At 35.2% G+C, this 23988-nt stretch overlaps 1 protein-coding gene across 1 annotated transcript in view; it reads left to right on the forward strand.

The window, feature by feature from the left end:
• Window positions 1-23988, forward strand: part of LOC148939853 (tetratricopeptide repeat protein 21A-like) — a 274902-nt gene that overhangs the window by 100450 nt on the left and 150464 nt on the right. The window contains exons 9-11 of the mRNA XM_089105983.1: window positions 5517-5629; window positions 12101-12294; window positions 14496-14586. Coding sequence (XP_088962109.1) covers window positions 5517-5629; window positions 12101-12294; window positions 14496-14586 — 398 coding nt within the window. The remainder of the gene's footprint in view (window positions 1-5516; window positions 5630-12100; window positions 12295-14495; window positions 14587-23988) is intronic.

Below are 23988 nucleotides of genomic sequence, written 5' to 3' on the forward strand. Positions count from 1 at the left end.
TTAATAAAGGCACTAGCTTTCTCAATTTCCAATTGAATGAACCCTTTTTGAAGTTTCTACGACAACGCTCTCGATAAAAACCTTAAATGCCCCCAGGGCATAACTTACAACCTTTTCCCTGGGGGCTGTGGGGGGTTTGACATCCTGAAAGACATAATTTCTGGACCTTTGAACTACTTTGAACAAAATGGCTTTCTCAAAATTTGGATTGAATGTGTTCGGGAAAATGGCGGGCAATAGAGGGGATTAATTGCCCTCTAATCACTTTCGATTATTAAAAAGAGCACTAGTCCCTTCAATTTCCAATCGAATGAGCACTTTTTGAAGATTCTACGACAACACTTTCTATAAAAACCTTATAGCCACCAGGGCATAACTTACAACCCTTGCCCTGAGGGTGGGTGGGGGGGGGGTATCATCCTCAAAGAACTAATTTCCAGAACTTTAAGCTACATTGAATGAAATTGTTATCTCAAAATTTTGATTGAATGTGTTTGGAAAAATTATGGGCGTGAGGGGTTGGTTGCCCTTCAATCACTTTCGACTGTTAAAAAGAGCACTAGCTCTCTCAATTTCCAATCGAATGATCCCTTTTTTAAGTTTCTACAATAACACTTTCTGTAAAAATCTTATATGCCCCCTGGGCATAATTTAGAAACCCATAACCTGAGGGCTGTGGGGGGTTGTCATCCTTAAAGACCTAATTTCTTTAACTCTCAACTACGTTGAACAAAATGGCTAGTTCAAAATTTTGATTGAAAGTTTTTTGGGAAATGATATGCATGAGAGGGGGTTAGTTGCCCTCCAATCACTTCCGACTATTAAAAAGGGCACTAGCCATTTGAATTTCTATTTGAATGAGCCCTTTTTGAAGTTTCTATGACAACGCTTTCAATAAAAAACCTTACATGCCCCCAGGGTAGAAATTACAACCCTTGCTCTGAGGACTGTAGCTGGAGTGTCCTCCTCAAAGTCATAACTTCCAGATCTTTCAACTACGTTGAACAAAATGGCTATCTCAAAACTTTGATTGGGTGTGTTTGGTGAAATGGTGGACGTGGAAGGGGTGTTAGTTGCCTTCCAATCACTTTCGACTATTAAGAAGGGCACAAGCCCTTCCAGTTTCCAATAAAATCAGCTATTTTACAAGTTTCTGCGACATCTCCTTCGATACAAAGTGCCCTGGACTAAACCAACCAAAAAAAATATTAAAAATAAATAATAAACTAAGCCAATATCGTTCTTTACTTAGGCAGTGCTATTACGCTGCCTATGATGAGTCGAAATAAATTTTATTTTTATTCTTTTTGATACACAGCCCTGATAAAGATTGGCTTGGTATAAGAGGTTGGAGCTATTTTGGTGTTGTGAGATGGTTTGGGGTCTCTGTTCTAATATAAGCTCCATCCTTCGTCCCTATCTCCGAAAGGGAGACCCTGCTTACGTGGCCTCATATTGAGGCCACAAGTCTTTCTAATCAAGAGCTTTCATGAGTTTTTCTAAACAGAATCATGACTGGAAACAGCACTGCAGAGTGTTCTTGACGAAAAGCGCCACTCGAAGAAATTATTGCCATGGAAACAACACATCTTTGCATCATTTACATTTTCACTAACTAATTCGGATGTTTTGAGCCAGACCTGGTAGGAGGTTCAGAAACTCATATCAGAGAGGTAGGAAACATGAAATTAGGTGATATGGAATTGATCTCAGGCCGAAAAGATGGGATACACAGGCACGGAGTAAGGCTCAAGATAAATATGGAAACTTATAAGTCTTGCTTAGGTTGAGAAGGTATTAATAACAGAATGCCAGCTCTTGATTTTGCTGCTAAAGAGTGCAGGGTATGAGTCAGAGTAGTATATGCACCTGTTGAATTGACTGTTAGAGATAGTAGTGACTTAGATGAATAAAAATTATAAGAACAAATAGACAGGTATTTTTAATATGATATTTTCATTAAGGGATTCCAATGCCCATGCTGGTAGAAATAAGGATAGATGGTAATTTTGGCAACCTTGGTAATTTTGGCGCAGGAAAGGAAAGTAGAATACTGCAATCATATGACTGCAGGGCAGTCTATACCAGCAAACATAGACTGCTGGAATTTTATAGGCAACCTAATCTAGCGATAAGTAATACAGTATTTGCTTATAAAATGACCCAACAAGTAACGTGGTAAACACATGATGATAAGACGGCACACCATATTGATTGCGTTGTTGTATTTCGAAGACTGAGAGGACTGGTAAAAAAAAACACTAATATATAGGAGTGCTCTTACTGATGTCAGAAGTAAAGGTCCAGTAGTGTTTAGAGTGTATCTAAAACGGTAACCTAGGAAGGATAACTACCTCCCAGGAAGTTATGAGAAACTTTTGGTGAGAATTTTAGGGAGAAACCTTTCAGGAGCATTTGAATAGGAAACTGCATAATCTAAAATTTGACAATGTAGAAGATCGATAGAATAATTATAGAAAATAGTTTGTGAAGGGTCTTATGATTGGAAAATTATTGGAATATTAGAAAATTGAGAGGGAGTGGCCAATATGGACTTGTTCTAGTTAAAGGTAGAAATGGGGTCTCAATTAATGATAATCACAGTATATAAATCACAGGCAGTATGACATTTCCCTCTCTCACCTATTATAAAAACCCAGATCGAGGTGCGATTGCTCCAGAGAATGTATAAACCGGTATAAACATAAGCGACATTAGATCTTTTCACGGGTAGACAAGTCAGATGTCTCTTGAACCCGAAACTTGACAACGTTGGAACACTAAATTTTGAAGAAACTAATCTTAAATTAATTTATTCCAACACATATATGAAAATCGGTAATTAGTAGTGCAATGTTATTATTAGATGTTCTTAGGAATTAAAAGTAGGCATTTCGAGAAAGTATCGGCCAAAATACGTGTTCCATGGTAATTGGACCACTGATGGCAGATCAAATGAGAGGATCTGTTTGTACGTGCTAATGCAAGAATAAGTGGGAGAAGATGTTTGTTCGCACCGAGAATGAAGAGCCAGAAATTATCTGCGGTAAACTTTATCTTTATAAAACTGTAGCTTTATCTTTATATAAACTTTAGCCTTATATAAACTTATTAGCTTTATATAAACTTATTAGCTTTATATAAACTTATTAGCTTTATATAAACTTACTGCTTTATCTTTATACTGTGGTGATAATCAAGTTTTATAAAGGAAATGGGCTGAACATTTTAAGAATGTATTAAACCTTGCAAAAGTTACAGGAAATGATACAGAGAAGAATTAAAAAGTTTGCGACAATTTCGAAGTGAAGGAAGATTTATTTTGCTAGGAAGAGTTAAAGACAGTACTGAAAAGATTAAAATAATACGACCGCAGTAAAAAATATTTTACTCAAAGTTATGAATTGAATTTGGAAAAAGGGGAATTGCCCAGCAATATTAGAAGAAATCAGACTCAGAAAAAGTCCAATGGACTAATGGTTCTCTGACAGACCTAGGACACTGATCAACCAACGAAAAGAAATACTTTGTCAACTTGCGACTGCTCCAGAGAAAGTCTTAAGAGAAGAGCCGTGAGTTTTTAGGAAGGCTAGAGGATACGTTGACCAAATTTCGACTCTTCGATTAATAATTGAAAGGTGCCACCAGAACCCTTGAGTCCTAGTTTTTATACATTATGAATAAGCTTTTGATTTATCTGATAGAGAACTTTAGCGATGGTCCTATCCATGTATGGTCTACCAGATAAATGCATTAAAGTTGTTAGTGCTATGTACGAGAATAACATTGCTGCAGCTAAGGTTGGGAATGAGATTAGTCGCTGGTTTCATATTAAATCAGGAGTCAAGCAGGGTTGGGTCCTTTCCCCCTTTATATGTATCATTTTGATGGAATTTGTTTTAATGAGCACAGTAAAGACAATGGAAGAACACGGAGCTGATTGGGGAAGTAAATACTTAGATTATGCTAATGATTTAAGAATCCTAGATGAAAATATTAACAAAATGAATGAATTTTTAGAGGTTTTAAAAGTTTAGGGCACAAGAATAGGTTTGAAAATAAATCTCGAACCTTAATCTCAACTTAGACTAAGTTTGAGAGTGATGGTGAAGTGGTGATGTTGGGTAGCAAGAAGATCGATCAAGTGGACGGTTTCACTCAATTAGGTAGTATTATTACTAAAGATTGTCGTTAATAGGTATATAGGTACTGGCTATTAGTAAGATTTTTGAAAGACTTTTGTTACATGAGGTGATTAAGAAGCGTCAAATTGATTACAGACAATAAGTATTTCGGTGCCATTTGGGTTGTTACTTCTTGTATAGATTTTTCACGTGCGTTTATCGCTAAAGCTCTGCCACAAGGATGTTTTCTGCCATTGTGTGGCATGGACATATCCACCGCGTTTGATGCAGTGATTCATTCAAAAGCTATTTCGGTTTTACTGGAACAACGTTTTAAAACTTATATTGCTGCAGTTTAATCATTTCTATCTATAAAATTCTCGTTTTTTCAATATTTAATGAATGCTTGACGCTGTGATCATCAATGGTTGTTTTTTATGCATTCTATTCAATTATTATTCTTGTCCTGCAGTGATGTTTTTTTTCTGTAAAACCATTACTTGTTTTTTTCTATTGATGGAGTGTTTTTGTAGTTTTATTTATTTCCCTTTTATACTCTTCAATTTTAATATAATAAACAAAGACATAAGTTTTAATGTCCGTTACCTTTCGAATTCACCTTTCGAGAATTACCTTTCGAATCATAGTAATTTCAGTTCTCTTAAACTTGACATGTAAAGTTTTCTAATTTATATTTATTTTTAGTTTTAAATTCCGTTTTTGATTTTTAGCAATTTTTTTTTATTCAATTCCAGAAATAAGAAGTTTTATTGAATTCCAGAACAGAGCTAATGTAAGTTCACACGGGAAATGAGAAAATGAACTTCGTCACTATGTTTAAATATTTTCTATATTTTGTTGGGTTTATCTATTAGTTATTATCAATTTATTCCTTATTAAGCATTATTCTGCTTCCTCTTTTTCATGTTTGGATTCGTATGCCTTTATATAATCCTATCACCGGAATCAAATTCCAAGCCCTAAATATATATATATATATATATATATATATATATATATATATATATATATATATATATATATATATATATATATATATATATATATATATATATATATATATATATATATATATATATATATATATATATATATATATATATATATATATATATATATATAAATTATAAAATACATATAATATATACACATAGATATTATTGGTTTCATGTAGCTATGCAGTTGGTTTTATCTCAGCTTGGTAATAGGGGACCCCATGTTCAAACTCAGCTGCAGCTACACAGTGCAGGACTTGGAATTTGATTTTGGTGATGAGACTTTACGAAAGCGTCTCTACTTACCCAATCAAGAAGAAGGATAGGATATTATCTATATATTGTTTTACTATACTCTATCCATCTACTTTTGCAGGCAACATTTTTCAAAGTTACGATATTGACTTGGAAATCTGTAAAACAATGTCAGGACTCGGACAGGAAGAAGAAGCGATTAAGCGATTAGAAAATGTTATTTCCAACTGTTCGGTATGATTTTTCTTTGGTTTAAAGGAAATTGATAATTTTGTCATTAAGTTAAAGCATTTTAACCGTGATTACTGATCAGTAACCTAATTATTTGCTATTCAGTAGTAACTATTAAGTAATTATTCGTTCTAATCATTTAGTTACGTGTCATGCTATACTGAATGTCCTCCTGCATCGGAAAGGTACTTGCTTGGCTCCTTCAAAGACAAAGACTAATTTCTTGTAAATTTATGAAATTCTTCCCCCCTCTCTTTTTTTTGTTGGTATGTTTTTAAATATCATGCACATCTTCCACCCTTTTACAGGCTATTTAAACATCATGAGGTTTTTTTATTTGTTTTTTAATTTTTGTTGATTTTTTTTTATTACGAATACATCTTATCTATCTATCATCAGCTAACCTCAGTTCTACTTTGATTATTTAAAATAAGTTTGATAATTATTTATTAATTCTGACTCTTTGGTTTGGCAATTCTAGAAGCATAATTAGTTAATACTATTTTCAGTTTAACTTAATTAAATTAATGTCTAAATAGTATACCTTTTGAAGATCATAATGCAAAAACGTTTTCGTATTTCGATGAAAATACATTTTACTTCCCCTACCCCTTCCCTCTCCTCCCTGAAGTCAAAGCTTGAGGTCCAATTGCCCCCCCTCCTAATTCTATACGAAAGTTTAAAGTTGCTTTCTCTAGCCATTTCAGAGATACTGCAGAACCGCTATTTTGATAATCTTGTACCATATGCTGTCTTTTGATTTACCTCACTACTTACACGCAAAACAATTATAATTCCCATAGATACTTCTAGTTCAATAGCTTATAGATGAGTCGGAGACAAAAAATTCTAGCCCCCCCCCCCACAGCAAACACATACACACCAAATTTTAAATCCCTCTTATACGCTATCTAAAATACTGAACTACAGCGCCCAAGACGCTCCAGAGACAATGAAGAATTGCTATTTTGATGCCCTGGATATGCATAATGTCCTTAGAAATAACTCTGTGTCCTCTCGTAATTCAAAGCTTGGGGTCCACGTATCCCCGAAACATCCCCTGTAGCTTTCAGTTTGATCGCTTAAACCATTTTTATGATATCGTGAATATCCAATTGGATATCCGTGGATATCCAGGGGCTAAAGGTGCCAAAACTCTTGGCTGATTTGAAGAAAAATCTGTTCAATATTTCCCTGTCCCCAGCCCCATGCTAGAAATTAAGATCTAATGTTTGAACTTCCTGAAAATTTGTTTTAGAATCAGGCTCCTCTTAAAAGTTTTAAAGTCATCTTTTTTGCTGTATTTTTATTTTGAAGCTTTTTTACACGAAATTTAAATTTTAACGCAAAGACCAGCCCGGTTAGGGGCAGAGGTACTCTCATATTTATATCATACCAAATAATCTGTAAAAAAAAAAAAGTATATTCGACTCCAATGGCCTTTTTTGGTTGAGCAGTCATTTTTAGAACCTCAGGGACAAAATTGAATCTTTAGCAAAAAGACAAGGAACTAATGAGGACTGGGCAGCCCCCTAATTTATGAAGTATTTTCTATTCAGTGAGGAAATCCAGGGCTAAGGAGTTTATAACCTATTTTCTCCTAGGAAAAAGTTCTGTTCGTTTTAAGTTTATATGTACCTCATTGCTTTTATTTAAAAAAAAACAGATTTCTATTTAATTTTGGTAAAGGGAAAGTGCCAAGTTATTTTAGGAAAACTTTAAAAAAGCCTCAGTTTAATATAGGTGGCAAGTTTACAGATTTGCACTGAGGTGGCAGGTTTGCAAGATAAAAGTTTTACTGTTGTATTTTTTTTTATTTTTTTTTTTTAGTTTTTTGATAGACAAAACTTATATACTTTTAGTATTCATGGTTGGTCATCATGGCTGCATCGATTAAGTTTAGAAATATAAGTTCTGTTCAAAATTAAGGTGATTGTTTTTATTTTTGTGTGTCAATCTTGTCTATACTTCAACCTGGTTTCATTAAGATAAATGTCTTATTAACGCAGAAGTTTTTGCAACGAATAATGTTAGGACTACTTTCCTATTTTGGGGAGCTGTATTAGTCTTTTTAATCGTAAATAATGTTCCTAGGGGCTAAAAATTGAAAACTTTTGTTTTTAGCTCATTTTGGCCTGTCTTCAAAATGGCCTGAAAAAAAGTTTAGGAATACATGAACGCATGAAAAAAAGGTATATTAACCATACAAAGGTGCTAAAAGGAATACAAAGGTGCTAAAAGTCGCATTTACAGAAAAATGAAAAAATGAAAACTAAAATGTCGGATAAGGAAGTTTACTTGTTATGAAACTTCTTGAAACATGTTTGTTGCTGGAGAAACATGATGGAGCAGAACATTTCTGACATATCACTCTGGATCTTGACAACAATCGGGTATCATGTAGTTCGGAGCACTGGTGGAGTCCAGAGAATCAGGCAAATGGCCGATGGTATCGTATAAAATATATAAGACGAAAAAGCCCTTTTCAGAACTTTCTTATCTGGTTGAAGAGTAGAGTCATCTGCACTTCAAAACCTTCTCCCAGTTTGTGAAGTGTTTGAGTCGATCTTGATGATTCACTCTGCTGTAAAATTTTCTTCCTTGCGGCTATTGATATGACGCCTTTTCTCTTCCCAGAAACTGAGTATGGTAGTGTAAAACATATGAAATACCAATTGAAAGGAACATTTCTTAGTCGGAGGTGTGTTCTGTAGAGGCCCAAAAATAAATGTAGTTTGTCGACTCGGTCCATCAATTCATAATGCCTTGCAACTACTACCAGGCAAGTTACTTGTATATAACTGCTTGTTTGATTCTCGTATCGACGCACTTAATCTTGGTTATCTTTGCTGATAATGGTAGTCAAACAGTTCGTGGTAACGAACTGTAAGTAAGGAGCGACCTGGCTCAATGGTAACCGAAACTCTAGAAAACGGGTTTTTGATACCAATAGATATATCAAAAGAATCAGATTTCAATGCTGATTTCAAATATATAACTTTCATCAAGTTTAGTGCTCCCCATCAAAAGTTACGCGCCAGAGAAAATTTGGCTGATTTTCAAAAAAAGGGGGAAAGACCCCTTAAAAGTTACAGAACCTTAATGAAAATCACACCATCATATTCAGCGTATCAGAGAACCCTACTGTAGAGGTTTCAAGCTCCTATCTGTAAAAATGTTGAATTGTACCTTTTCTGCTAGAAGAAAGATCATAGTAGCGTGTTTATTTGTTTTTTGTTTTTTTTTTCCATAGGTAGTTTTATTAATCTGATGACCCTAGAATTTCTCTAGAGTACTCATTGGAACGGAAATTAAAATCCCCAGTGCCCTTTTTAATTGACCAAAAAAAATGGAGGACGCCTATACCCCCTCCCTTGTTTGTTTTTTTCCACAAGTCCCTCAATCAAAATTTCGAGACAGCCATTGTGTTTAACATGGTCAAAAATATTATGAATATGTTTCTTGGGATGACTTAATACCCCAATGTTCTCAGAGGGAGGGCTAAAAGTTATGAACTTTACCCAATGTTAACATATAGTATTGGTTATTGGGAAGTATACAGAAGTTTTCAGGAGGTTTTTTTTCTGGTAGTGGGAGGGAAGGGTGGGTTGATGGTTATGTTGGAGGATCTGTTCATGATGGAAGTTTTCATGGGGGAAGGGAAATTGCCATGAAGGGGGCGCCGGACTTGCCAGTATTAGTTATTGGTTATTGGGAAGTATACAACCATTTTCAGGAAGGATTTTTTTTTGGAGGGGGGGCTAGAGGAGGGGGTTACTCTGGAGAATATTTCCGTGGAGGATGTTTCTTTGGGGTAAGAGACATTTTTATGAAGGGGGTGCCGGACTTCCAAGCATTAGAAATTAAATTGATCATTAGACGATCAGAAATTAAATAAAAAAAAACAAGTTTTTTCAACTGAAATGTAAGAAGGAATATTAGAACTTAAAAGTAACAGAAATTATAACTTATATGAGGGGGTTCTCCCCCAAGACAAAAACACACTCTTTGCACAACAGTTTTTTTTTTTACTGCTTTCATAATAGATATCTATTCTATTAACAAAGTGGTGGTTATTATGGTGTTATTTGGTCAAATTTTTTTTTAACTTTTGTTTTACATTGTATATTTTAGACTAAGTGAAGAACCACATCATGTACGTACTAAAATATAAGTAATAAAAAAACAATAAAAAAACAATTGATACGGCTCAGTATCAATTAAAACATTTAAAAACAGAATTTTGGTGTCAATCAATGTATCAAAAGAATGTGTTTATAATGCTGGTCCAAAATATATAAATTTTATTAATTTTAGTATTACTCATCAAAGGCTACCGGCCTGAGAAATTTTACTCAATTTTTTAAAGAGGGGGGAAACATCCCCTACAAGTGAAAGAATTTTAATGAAAATCACACCGTCAGAATTCAGCGTATTAGAAAACCCTATTACATAGGTTTCAAGCTCATATCTGCAAAAATCTGCAACTTTGTATTTTTTGCCAGAAGAAAAATATACGAATATAGAAGTTAGTTACGTAGGTTAATTTGTAAAGACATCCATTTAGCAAAAGAAAAGTAAAATTTTTATGCAAATAAAAGCTGCATTAATTAAAAAACGATCAGAAATTAAATAAAAAAAACAAGTTTTTTTAACTGAAATTAAGGAGCGACATTAAAACTTAAAACGAACAGAAATTACTCCTTATATGAATGGGGCTGTCCCCTCCACAACGCCTCCCTCTTTACGCTAAAGTTTGACTCTGTCTCACCACTGCATTTTTTAAAACAATAAAAAACTTTAGCGTAAAGAGCGATGCGTTGAGGAGGGCACAGCCCCTTTCATATACGGAATAATTTCTGTTCGTTTTAAGTTTTAATGGCGCTCCTTACTTTCAGTTTAAAAAAACTTGTTTTTTTTATTTAATTACTAGTAAGACAGATTTGGTGTCATACCATTATGTCACTATGACGTCACCTTTCAAGTAGTCATGGATCAGAAATTTCCTTTGCCACACTTTTTTAACTTGTTTTAATCATCTAAAGGACTTGTATCCATTTTATTTGTGGCCAAGATTCCGGTACCTCAGAGCCCATATCTTGTATGGAACTAGCACAGGAGATCATGGGAGCTGTAGAAATTGTCAAAGAATATCTTCGTGCCAAATTCAACAGGTCTTTCTGACACAAGCTGCAGAACGCACACAACTCTCTACTTCTAGTGGATTCCTGACTCCTTTCCATGATACGTAAAATATTTTTCAGTTACTCCGTCGGCATCGCACATTACAAAAACCTTGACCCCTCAGCAGGTATATTTTCCCTTAGCATTATGCTTGGACGAAACTTGTCCTTTGAACGGTATGATTTATTCATGGACACACACGTTTTATGGTACAGTTACTGTTATGGTGACGTAAGTTATGGTGCAGTTTTATTTAGTTACGTTTTATGTTGCAGTTATGGTGCACGTTTTAGTAAGGTGCAGTTACTAAAAGATTATTTTACAGAAGAAGGATGGGGTTTCTTTCCATAGCTTGTTGTTCCGCTTTTGCTCTTCATTCAGTTTCGCCTTAACAACGAAATACATAGATCTCGGCACCGTAAGAAATCTATCTAGGTTCATATCATAAGCAATCGATGAAATTCTAGAGGTATGCTGCCAGTACACACGAACTTATGGAAACTTAGGCGTCCTCATACAGACTTGAATTCCGAACAGTGTTAGAGTTTCTTTCTCATTCTTGTTTAGTTCAACGCCTTTTATCTGCAACGTATAAATTTGCCTCTATTTAGGAACTTCACGTAAAAATTCATTCGAAAAATAACCTTGAAATTGCTGGAATTCTTCACCATCTTAATCTTTTGCATCTGATGGGATAAAGTCAGCAGCAATAACCAACAGCTTTTTTTCTATGGATAGGTATCAATTCTTTGCTATGAACTTAACAGAGGCAAATACTGGTTTTGGAGCTAAGCCTGTTAATTCTAGGTTATCCACTTCATCTTTACATTCATCATCTATTGGTAGTTCATCGTCACAAAATGGTCGTTGATAATTGTCTTGGTTACTGCATTCTGAGTCTTAAAGACCGTTAAGTCCCCTCTCGTCACTATCAACTATATTAACCACCTACAAAATGTTTCGCAACTACGACATGTAGAAAAAAAAACCTACATGTGTAGGTTCTAGAAAAAAAAGAGATTAAGTGATCTCTTTGTGATAGAGATACAGAGATTCCTGTGATAGCAACCAAAGGTAGATAGCACTAAAAGTTTACTGTAGAAAAAATAAATCAAAACTTATTGTGCTAACAAGTGCATATATGACTGAAAGGGTTTCTTTCATGGGGAGGTGTGTTAAAATAAATCTTTGGTATTTTTTTATTCTTACTGGTTTTTTTTTGTCCCGGTTTGTCTTAATGTTATGTAGTCATGTATGGTTTTTGCTAAGATGAATATAATGTTTTTGCAGGATGTTGAACTTTCAAACTACTTTTTGTTTTCATGGGTAGATATTATGTTAATATCTGGAAACTCAGAAGCTGCAATAGAAGCTTTGCAGAGAATACCAGACTCAAGCCGTTACTTCATAAGATCACGGAAATATTTGGCAAAGATTGCACTAGAAAAGTTTTCCGACAAAACAACTTACATTGCATGTTTTAGGTCAGTTTTTCGATTTCATCTGAAATTATCATTTTTGTTCTGCACACTTGGACTAATTGAGCTCATATGTAAAGCGCAAAAATTTAATCTTTATGATATTTCTTTGGTGATAAATACGACTATATGTTTGCATTTGATTTGGCCAAGTGTGAAAACTATGGTTTGCTTTTGAGTTGCTTTTTACTTGACAACAGCTGCTGCTGCAACCATGATTGGATACTAAATACAGAATAATTTTTTGATATTTAATATTACTTTAAAAGCAGAGGTGTAATTTTCTATGGGACAGGGGGGGGGGTGTAATTTCCCCTCCAAGATTTAGGTTTTGAACCGAGCACTCAGTTTTGATAGCACTCATAAACGCCACTAATTTTGAATAAAGTGGTTTATTTTAATTAAATTTCGAATAAAATTTCGAGTAATGTGGCTGGACAGTATAAAGAAGCATATTACTTGCTACTTTCAAGCTTCATGGTCTGGAGTCAGTATGGGGATGCTTTTGGGAAGATGTTTGCAGGGTAAAAAAAACGGTCGACTCTTCCCCCCTCCCATTTAAAACGAGGTCTTCTTCAACCATTTTTATTCGATGTGATGAATAAGATATGTATATATCCTTCCTTCAGTAGCGATTAGCAACTAACAACGAGTAGCACGTACCTAAGAAGCAAGAGCAAGTTTAAGGACTTAGAATTTGGATAGAAATAAATGTCAGACAGCAAAACTGCAGATTAAAATGAAAAACAACTTCATATATTATGATAAATAAAACACTTTTATTGAATACTTTAATGTGCAAATGCGACAACAAAATAGCCCTCATAAACTTCCTAACACATTATGCTTTGATGTTTTGGAGTTTGATAGAAATAGCGTCAAACAAAAAAGTCACAGATCAAAATAACGAATAGAATGCTTTAAATAAATTTGTATAATATATAATATATAGTATAATATATAGTATATAGTATATAGTATATAATATATAGTATATAGTATATAGTATAATGTATAGCATAATATATACTATATATAGTATAATATAATATATAATATATAATATACTATATAATATAGTATAATATAATATATTTGTATAATAAATGTAAATTTGTATTATAGTATATTTGTAGATGCTTCAGTAACTCAAAGTTAAAACTTTGAGTTTCTTATAGGGTAAAAAGGAAACAGCAAAATTCCTAAATAGTAATTGCTACTTCAAAGCCTTTTAATTCGTACAAAATAAGCTTCCAGCTGTTAGAGTACAGGTTAAAATAACAAACAAAACATTGTACTAAGGAATTCCGCAATCTTTACATTATCAAACCAGAATTATTTTAGGTAAAAGTCTACGACCATTTGGTAGTACAATAGATTAATTATCTGCTTTGCAATACGGGGCTAAGGGCTCAATATCGGCTGCCTCAAGGTTGGGTGACAAGTTTGCTACTTGTCCCTGTAAAAGAGATTCAGCCACAGAAACGTCAATTGGACGCCGTATGCGCCATCAATGGCTCTGAAGAATGATTATCCTTTTTTAAGAGTTTATTGTCTTTATTTCTAGTTATTCTAGCACAGTATTTAGCTTACAATTTTTTTTTGTGGCGGAGGGGTATGGGAGAAGGGTAAAAGTCGTACGGGAGTTATTTTATGTCAAAGTTCATGTTAAGTTTGTGTCCCCTGATTGCAAAAGTAGGGGCTTCAGAAAATAATGTACAAACAATAATATTAATTTCACTATAGACTAACTGGATTTTTTTTTAGCAAAAGCATAAATAAATAACTTCAAACAAAAATAGAAAACTATAAAAAACCAAAGGAGTTTCTTATTTTAGCTTCATACATTGCAAGGCTATCTTCCTAATATTTATGTTATATTTTGAATAAAATTTGTAAATCTCAACACCTCAGTTGAGATATCAAAATCTGTTCCAGAAACAGAATATTTCAGCTATAGGCTACACCGAGGAAAAACTTGCGAATAGACAGTTCAATCTTTGTTGCAATAAATTTTAGGGAATGTATATAATTTTTGCTTCTTTTATTTATTTTTTTTGTGTCACACAAAAAAGGTAAACAGAGACATAAATATAAGTATTTAATTCCATTTTCACGGCTTTAGCCTTTAGGGAGAGATTATGTTTGATTTGACCTGTCCAAACTAGGCTGTTTAACCTATTGATGTTTGCTATACTTTTTTTTAGGGAGATTGTTACCGTATCCCCCGTTTCAGAAAATTGGCTGCTTCTGGGAAATGCATATATGAGTTTGCAAATGCCTGATAAGGCTATTGAGGTAAGTTTCAATCAATGTGACTGTTCAAACAGGCTTGTCGACATTTATACCGTTGATTTTTGTCAAAATTGATTTCAATTAGTCTACTTGAATCCAGCCTATTCGTAGCGTTATACCATCTATGGGCATTCCTCTCAATCCTCTCCACTCTATGACAAAAAATTTTTCTGATTTGATCAGTCTTTTGGGCTATTTAGTCGCGTCCTTTTAGAAATTAATGAAAAAAACTTTTTCCACAAAATAAGTTTTTCAAAGAAAATTAGACAAAAAAATGAGCAAAAATAAAATCAAATAATCTACCAACCGTGAACTATAACAAATCAGCATCGATAAATAAATTAAGCCCAAAACGAACAGAAACTACAATAAATAACCGAGTTAAACTCAAAACGAGCAAAAACTAACAAAAGTTGGACTCAAAACCCCTATGCCTTCCCAAGGCCAGAAAATAATTTGGATTTTACTGAAAAAAATACAAATGAATGTGCATTGTCAGTTTAATATACGTATACTGATATTTAGCAATCAAAATGTTAATATTGTTTGATTTATTAAATTTATAAAAGCAAAAACATTTATATTTTTTTCAGTAAAGTGCAAATTATGTTCTGGCCTTGGGAAGGCATAGGGGTTTTGAGCCCAACTTGTGTTAATTTCTTCATGTTTTGAGCTTGACTCGGTTATTTATTGTAATTTCTGATGGTTTTGGGATTCATTTACTTATCGATGCTGATTTGTGGTAGTTTCACGCTTGGTAGATAATTTGATTTTATTTTCACTAATTTTTTTGTTGAATGGAGTTCCTTACTTTTTTTGAAAAATTTATGTTGTGGAAATTTTTTTTCAATTAATTTCTGTTCGTTTTATATTGACATAGTCTTTTCAGAGAAAAAGAATATAATACTTTTTAGAATATATTTTATCAAAAAATAATTTCTTTTTCAGAGAAAAAGAAAATTATACTTTAATCTTATGGCAACATTCAGTTTTTAAACATAAAGTCAAATGGGAGCGTGGGAATGGGAGGGGGTTTAGTTTCCCTTCAATCACTTTCAACTATTAAAAAGGCATCAGCCCTTTCTATTTTCAATCGAATGAGCCCTTTTCGAAGTTCGTACGACAACTCCTTCGATAAAAAGTGCCCTTTTTATCGCCCTTTTTAAGCCTGTTGTTGTATAAACAACAACAACAACAAAAAATAATACTTTATACCCACATCGGTCTTTACTATAAAAATGACAAGCCTTCCAATCACTTTCAATTATTAAAAAGGGCACTAGGCCTTTCGATTTCCAATCAAATGAGCCCTTTTTGAGTTTCTACGACTACACTTCCTATAAACACCTTATATGCCCCCAGTGCATAAATTACAACCCTTACTCTAAGGCCTGTGTGGGTGGTTGTCATCCTCTAAGACCTAATTTCCAGAACTTTCACCTACTTTAAAAAAAATGGCTATCTCAAAATTTTGATTGGATGTGTTTGGAGGAATGCTGGAGGTAGTTGCCCTCCAATCACTTTCGACTATTAAAAATGGCACTAGCCCTTTGAATTTCCAATCGAATGAGCCTTTTCTTAAGTTTCTACGATAATGCCTTCTATAAAAACCTTATATACCCCCATGGCATAACTTAAAACCCTTGCCCCCAGGGTTGTGGGGGAGTGTCCTCCTCAAAAACATATTTTCTATCTGGAAATCAACTACGCTGAAAAAAAGGCTATCTCAAAATTTTGATCGGATGTGTTTGGGGGAATGATGGGCGTGGGTGGGGGGGGATTTTTGCCCTCCAATCACTTTCGACTATCAAAAAGGGCACAAGCCCTTTGAATTTCCAATTGAATGAGCCCTTTTCGAAGTTTCTAGAACAATTCTTTCGAAACGAATTGCCCGGGTATGGAGAGAAAAAAAAATAATTCATTGCTGTAACATCGTTTTCTACGATGGCAACATCATTTTTTAATTAAAGGTGGGCGAGAGAGGAGGGGCTAGTTGCCCTCAAATCACTATTGACTATTAAAAAGGGCAGGAGACCTTTTAATGTCAAATCGAATGAGCCCTTTTTCAAGTTTCTACGACAAAGATTTCAATAAAAACTTATATGCCCCAAGGCATAAACTATAACCCTTGCCCTGAAGACTGTAGGGGGAGTGTCCTGCTCAAAGGTATTATCCTGCTCAAAGGTATTATTTCCCAAACTTTAACTGCGTAGAACAAAATGGGTATCTCGAAATTTTGATTGGATGTGTTTGGGGAAATGGTGGGGGTGGAAGGGTGTTAGTTGCCTTCCAGTTACTTTCGACTAATAAAAAGGCACTAGCCATTTCAATTTCTAATCGAATGAGTCCTTTTTTAAGTTTCTACGACAATGCGTTCTATAAAAACTTTATATGCCCCCCAGGGCATAACTCACAACCCTTGTCCTTAGGCCTGTGAGGGGGTTGTCATCTTCAAAGGCATAATTTACAGGACTTAAAACTATGTTGAATAATGTGGCTATCTCAAAATTTTGATTGGATGTGTTTGGGGAAAAGGTGGACGTGAGAGGGGGGTTATTTGCCCTCCAATCACTTTCGACTATAAAAAAGGGCACTAGGCCTTTGAATTTCCTATCGAATGAGCCTTTTTCGAAGTTTCTACGACAACGCCTTCTATAAAAACCTAATATACCCCCAGGGCATAACTTAAAACCCTTGCCCCGAGGGTTGTAGGGGAGTGCCCTCCTCAAAATCATATTTTCTATTTGGAAATCAACTACGCTGAACAAAATAGCTATCTCAAAGTTTTGATTGGATGTGTTTGGGGGAAGGATTGGTGTGTGTGGGGGGGGGGGGGCTAGTTGCCCTCCAATCCCTTTCGACTATCAGAAAGGGCACTAGCACTTTGAATTTTCAATTTAATGAGCCTTTTTTGAAGTTTCTACGACAACGCCTTCTATAAAAACCTTATATGCCCCCAGGGTATAACTTAAAACCCTTGCCCCAAGGTTTGTTGGGGAGTATCCTCCTAAAAAATATATTTTCTATCTGGAAATGAACTACGCTGAACAAAATGGCTATCTGAAAACTTGATGAAGGGGGTTTAGTTTCCCTCCAATCACTTTCAACTATTAAAAAGGCATCAGTCCTTTCAATTTTAATCCAATGAGCCCTTTTCGAAGTTTCTACGACAACTCCTTCGATACGAAGTGCCCGGGTATGGAGAAGAAGAAAAAAAAGGAAAAAAGATAGTACATTGTGCCCACATCGTTCTTCACTGATTCCTTGAATTTTTAGGGGGGTTTTTTCCCCTATTTCAAAAATCAGGTGAATATTCTCAGGCTCTTAACTTTTGATGGTAAACATGAAACTTGACAAATCTTACATATTTGAAATAGGCATAATAAGCTGATTGATATCAAAATTCAGTTTTTTTTTAGAGTTTTCGTTACTATTGAGCCTGGTCGCTCCTTACTACAGTTCGTTACCGCGAACAGTGTTATACTTCTTTTTCAAATTCAACGCCCCTTCTGTTTCAGGAGTTGTTCTGAAGGAATTGTCGCAAAAAGTCAAACTTCAACGTAAAGAACGACGGTTGAGAAATGAACAGCCCCCCTCTCATATACGAAATAATTCTGGTCGTTTTAAATTTAACGTTGCATCCTAAATTTATTTGAAAAACCTTATTTTTAAAAGTTTAATCTCTGACTGTTTTTCAAATCATGCTAAGAATCTCCTTTCCTTCTGCCCCGCCACATAAAATATCCCATAGAAAGCCCATCCCCCAGAAAATACCCGCCCCCCCCCCCCAAAAAAAAATCGTACCCTTTTCAATAACAAATGCTGTATGTGACTATTGGGCAAATTTTGCAACTTACAGCCCTTCGTCCGGCGACCATGGAGGGTCATGTCATCCCAAAAGTATAATTATTGGACCTTACAAATATGCATAATAAAGCGGCTATCACAAATTTTTATCTGATGGGGGGCGGGCCAGTTACCCTTCCATCTTTTTGGTTACTTAAGGGCACTAGAACTTTTTATTTCAATTCGAATGAGCCCCTCGATCTTCTAGGACCATCGGTTTGATACGATCATCCTGAGAAAAAAAAAAAAAAATAAAAATAAACACGCAACTGTGATCTTTCTTCTTGCAAAAAGTACAGATTCCATGTTTTTGTAGATAGGAGCTTGAAACGTTCAAAGTAGGGTTTTCTGATATGCTGAATCTGATGGATTTATTAGGATTGTTTGACATGTAGGGAATGTTTCTTCTTTTTTTAAGATTAGACTCGTAGGTTTAAATGATGGGTCACATTAAACTTTTTTGTAAAAAAAGTAAATTTTTGGATCAGCATTAAAAGACAATTCTTTTGATATATCTATTGTTATCAAAGTTCCCTATTTTAGCGTTCCGGTTACTATTGGGTCGAGTCACTCCTTACTTATAATAAGCTATAGTATAGGTATAATATAGGTATAAGCAATAATAAGTTAGGTTAAGCATATATTTATATAAACTTTTCAGATTTTTGAGCTCTGATTTACCCATGGTTATCATTCCTAGTAATTTTTCACTATTAGTAGTGATTCACTATATTATTGAAGAAAATCGCCAAGTCAACCAAAAAATCACCAGAATCTAGGGATTTTTTTTGCCAGGTGGCAACAGTGGATTCACCATTGAAATTTACATCATTAGTACAATACTAACGTTAAACTTAACAAAGAACACGACTCATTCATAAATCTTGGCCTTCAAATGGAAATGTTTGTCGAAAAACTATTGTAAGTTTTTGAAACTTTCTGAAGAGTATTCCTATCGTATGCCTTATTTAAATTAAATAGAAAAAACAAGTTTTTTAAACTGAAAGTAAGGAGTGACATTAAAACTTAAAACGAACAGAAATTATTCCGTATATGAAAGGGGCTGTCCCCTCCTCAACGCCTCGCTCTTTACGCTAAAGTTTTTTATTCTTAAAAAAAAACAAAGTTGCTAGACAGAGTCAAACTTTCGGTTTAAAAACTTGCTTTTTTTATTTAATTTCTGATCGTTTTTTAGTTAACGCAGCTTTTATTTTGGCTCACCGTCTTTGAATAAGTAGACAAAATTTGTCTGAAAGTGTTACACTTCTTATGCTAAATGGCTGTCTCTAATTTTGACTATGACGTAATTTAAAAATTAGCGTACTAAGGTAATTTGTATATTCGTATATTTTTCTTGTGGCAAAAAATAAGTTGCAGATATAGATGCAGATTTTTGCAGATATGAGCTTGAAACCTATGTAATAGGGTTTTGTGATACGCTGAATCTGACAGTGGGATTTTCATTAAAATTCTTTCACTTGTAGGGGATGTTTCCTCCCTCTTTAAAAAATCAGGTAAATTTTCTCAGGCTCGTAGCCTTTGATAAGTAATACTAAACTTAATAAAATTTATATATTTAGAATCAGCATTATAAGCCCATTCTTTTGATACATATATTGACATCAAAATTCCGTTTTTAAAAGTTTCGATTACTATTGAGCCGTATCGCTTGTTTTTTGTTTTTTTTTTATTACGTATATGTTATTACGTATACGAGGGGGTTCTCCCCTAAGTCAATACCACGCTCTTTACGTTAAAGGTAAAAAAAAATTAATTCCCAAACCTTTGAATACAAAAAGCCGTTTAAATAGAATATATAAATGTGTTGAAAACCCTAAAAAAAACTGGCCCGTAAACAGTATGGTATTGATATGGGGGAGACCCCTTTCATGTACATTATAATTTCTTCTCATTTTAAGCTCTTATGTTCAATCTTACTTTCAATTGAAAAAATCTGTTTTTTTTAATTTAATTTCTGATCATTTTTAAAATAATGCTTGGAAATCCGGCGCACCCTTCATAGAATTGTCCCTTATCCCAAAGAAACATCCTCCACGGAAAGATTCTCACGTGTAACCCCCTCCTCCAGCCCCCCCCACCAGAAAAAATTATTCCTAAAAATGTCTGTATACTTCCCAATAACCAATACAATATGTAAGCAATGGGCAAAGTTCATATCTTGCAGCCCTTCCCCTGGGAACTGGGGGGGATTAAGTCATCCTAAAAGATATATTTATTAGATTTTCGACTATGGTGAACAAAATGGCTATCTCAAAATTTTAATTGGGTGACTTTGAGATAAAAATGAGCGTGGGAGGGGGCCTAGTTGCCCTCCATTTTTTGAAGGGCACGCATCGTGATCTTTCTTCGAGCAAAAAATACAAATTTCCACTTTTTTGCAGATAGGACCGTGAAACTTCTTTAATATGGTTCTCTCATAAGCTGAATGTGATGGTGTAATTTTCGTTAAAGTTAATTAAAAATGCAAAATTCCACAATTTTGCAGATAGGAGTTTGAAACTTCTTTAATAATTTTCGTTGATAAGCTGAATCTGATGGTGTGAATTTCGTTAAAGTTAATTAAAAAAATTTGGAATTAAAACAAAATTTTATTGTTTAAAAAAGATTGAGTTGTGAGAAAGTCAAACTTTAGCGTAAAGAGCGAGGCATTGAGGAGGGGACAGCCCCTTTCATATACGGAATAATTTCCGTTCGTTTTAAGTTTTAACGTCGTTCCTTACTTTCAGTTAAAAAAGTTGTTTTTTTTATTTCATTTGTGAACGTTTTTTAGTTAATACAGGTTTTGATTTTGGCTCACCGTGCATTAATAATTAAAACGAAATTTGCATATTAATTTTACTTTTATTTCGTTAAATGGCTTTCTCGAAATTTGTTTAATTTTATTTACGAACGTTTTTATTAGTAATAAATATACGTACCTTACGAATTCACTTACGTAATGAACTTCTATATTGGTATATTTTTAATAAGTATATTAGGGGGTTCGCCTCCTACTAAATACCTTGCTCTTTAAGCTAAAGTTCGAATTTTGTTCCAATTCTTTAAAAATGACCCCTTAATCACAAAGGCCGTTAATTAGAATAAATTAAATAAAAAAAACAAGTTTTTTTAACTGAAAGTAAGGAACGACGTTAAAACTTAAAACGAACAGAAATTATTCTGTATATGAAGGGGGCTGTCCCCTCCTCAACGCCTCGCTCTTTACGCTAATTTTTTTTATTGTTTAAAAAAATTGAGTTGTGAGAAAGTCAAACTTTAGCGTAAAGAGCGAGGCGTTGAGGAGGGGACAGCCCCCTTCATATACAGAATAATTTCTGTTCGTTTTAAGTTTTAACGTCGTTCCTTGCTTTCAGTTAAAAAAAATTTTTTTTTTATTTAATTTTTGAACGTTTTTGAATTAATGCAGGTTTTGATTTTGGTTCACCGTACATGAATAATTAAAACAAAATTTGCATATTATATTTGGTTAAATGGCTTTCTCGAAACTTGTTTAATTTTATTTACGAACGTTTTTATTAGTAATAAATATATGTAACTTAGAATTAACTTACGTAACGAACTTCTATATTCATAAATTTTTAACACGTATATTAGGGGGTTCGCCCCCTAGTCAATACCCTGCTATTTAAACTTTAGTTCGAATTTTTTTTCCAGTTCTTTAAAAATGACCTCTTAATCACAATCAGTTGATCAGTTGAAAAACTTGTTTTTTTTTATTTAATTCCTGATCTTTTTCTTTAATAATCCTGGGAAATCCGGCGCCCCCTTCATAGCAATGTCCCTTCCCCCATGAAAACTTCCTTCATGGAAAGATCCTTCCATATAGCCCCCCACCCTCTCCTACCACCCCCTCCCCCAAAAAAACTAAACAGAAAAAGACTGTATACATCACAAAAAACAAAACAATAAGTTAAAATTTAGTAAAGATCATAAATATAAGCCGGCCCCATGGGGACATTGGGGGATCAAGTCATCCTAAAAGACATTTTTATCATATTTTCGACCATGCTGAACAAAATGGCTATCTCAAAATTTTGATCGGGTGACTTTGGGAAAAAAATGAGCGTGGGAGGGGGCCTAGTTGCCCTCCATTTTTGTTTTGTCACTTAAAAAGGAGTAGAATGGGGGTGCTACTCCCGTACGTACACCAAATATGGGCATAGAGTCATTAGGGAGAACACGTGGTAATGTCAGTCCCGTACGTACACCAAATATGGGCATAGAGTCATTAGGGAGAACACGTGATAATGTCAGTCCCGTACGTACACCATATATGGGCATAGCCTCCCTGGGGAGAACACGTGGTTAATGGGGTCAATGACCTAAATTTCCAATGTGTCAACAACAACAACATCGACCTTGACATTCGCTGAGAGCGTGCACTTACAACAGCAACAACATCGACCGTGGAACACCTGTGCTGTCGACCTCAATTCACCTATCGTGAATCAATAATTCCCCTTAGAAACAACAAATTAATTCCCCTTTCTTGACAGATCAATCATCCAATGACATCATTTGTCAGACTCTAAAAATTTTCGCATAGAAACGATTCTCCAGGAATAGATCCAAGGTATTAATGTCTTGGCTTCGGAAACAATGCTTTTGGTTGAACTCCAAAGGTTATTAATAGCCAAAGGCCATGGAAACAATTCTCCAAGAAACATCTTAGCGATGAATTGTTTTAGCGCGGGAATCAGCGTTCTTATTAATTTGAAATGTATTAGCGCAGAGATGCCAAAAACAAAAGGAACACGCTGAATTACGTTTAGGGATTATTTGGGCGAAACTATTTAGACAGGTTATGGAACTATTTTGGCGAAACAGTTAGAGACATTTTAAAAGATGATTTTTGAAGAGATTTTAGAAGAGAATTTAATGGTGAAACTCTGTGGTCGTTATAATACACAAGTTTCATTTGAACAGTGTTGTGAGGTCCTCTAACCCAACTCAAAGGGTTCCAATCCTCCTACCCCAACCCCGAAGGAAGCCCCCGGTCCTCAAAGGCCCCCCAAGCTCCCAAAGGGCCACCGGTGCCCCCAAAGGCCCACCCAGACCCCCAAAGGCCCATCGAGCTCCCAAAGAGCCCCCAGCCCCCCAAACGCCCTCCTCAGACCCTCAAAGACCCTCCTCTGGTCCTCAAAGGGGCCCCGGACCCCCAAAGGGCACCCCGGACTCCAGAGGCCCCCCGGTCCTCAAAGGGGCCCCCGGACCCCCAAAGGGCACCCCGGACCCCAGAGGCCCTCCCCCCGGTCCTCAAATGCCCCCCAAGCTCCCAAAGGGCCACCGGCGCCCCCAAAGGCCCACCCAGACCCCCAAAGGTCATCCCCGGGCCCCCCAAAGGCCCATCGAGCTCCCAAAGGACCAACGGGGTCCCAAAGGCCCTCCACCTGTCCCCAAATGTCCACCAGGCCCCCAACTGCCCCCCCTGACCCCCAAATGCCCACCCTTTGCCCCCAAGGCCCTCCCCGTGCCCCAAAGGTCCTCCCCTGGTCCTCAAAGGTCCCCCGGGCTCCCAAAGGGCCAACAAGTCCCCAA

The sequence above is a fragment of the Artemia sp. Qi Xiang Cuo genome, chromosome 20 (genome assembly GCF_049724085.1).
Source record: "Artemia sp. Qi Xiang Cuo chromosome 20, ASM4972408v1, whole genome shotgun sequence".
NCBI lineage: Eukaryota > Metazoa > Arthropoda > Branchiopoda > Anostraca > Artemiidae > Artemia > Artemia sp. Qi Xiang Cuo.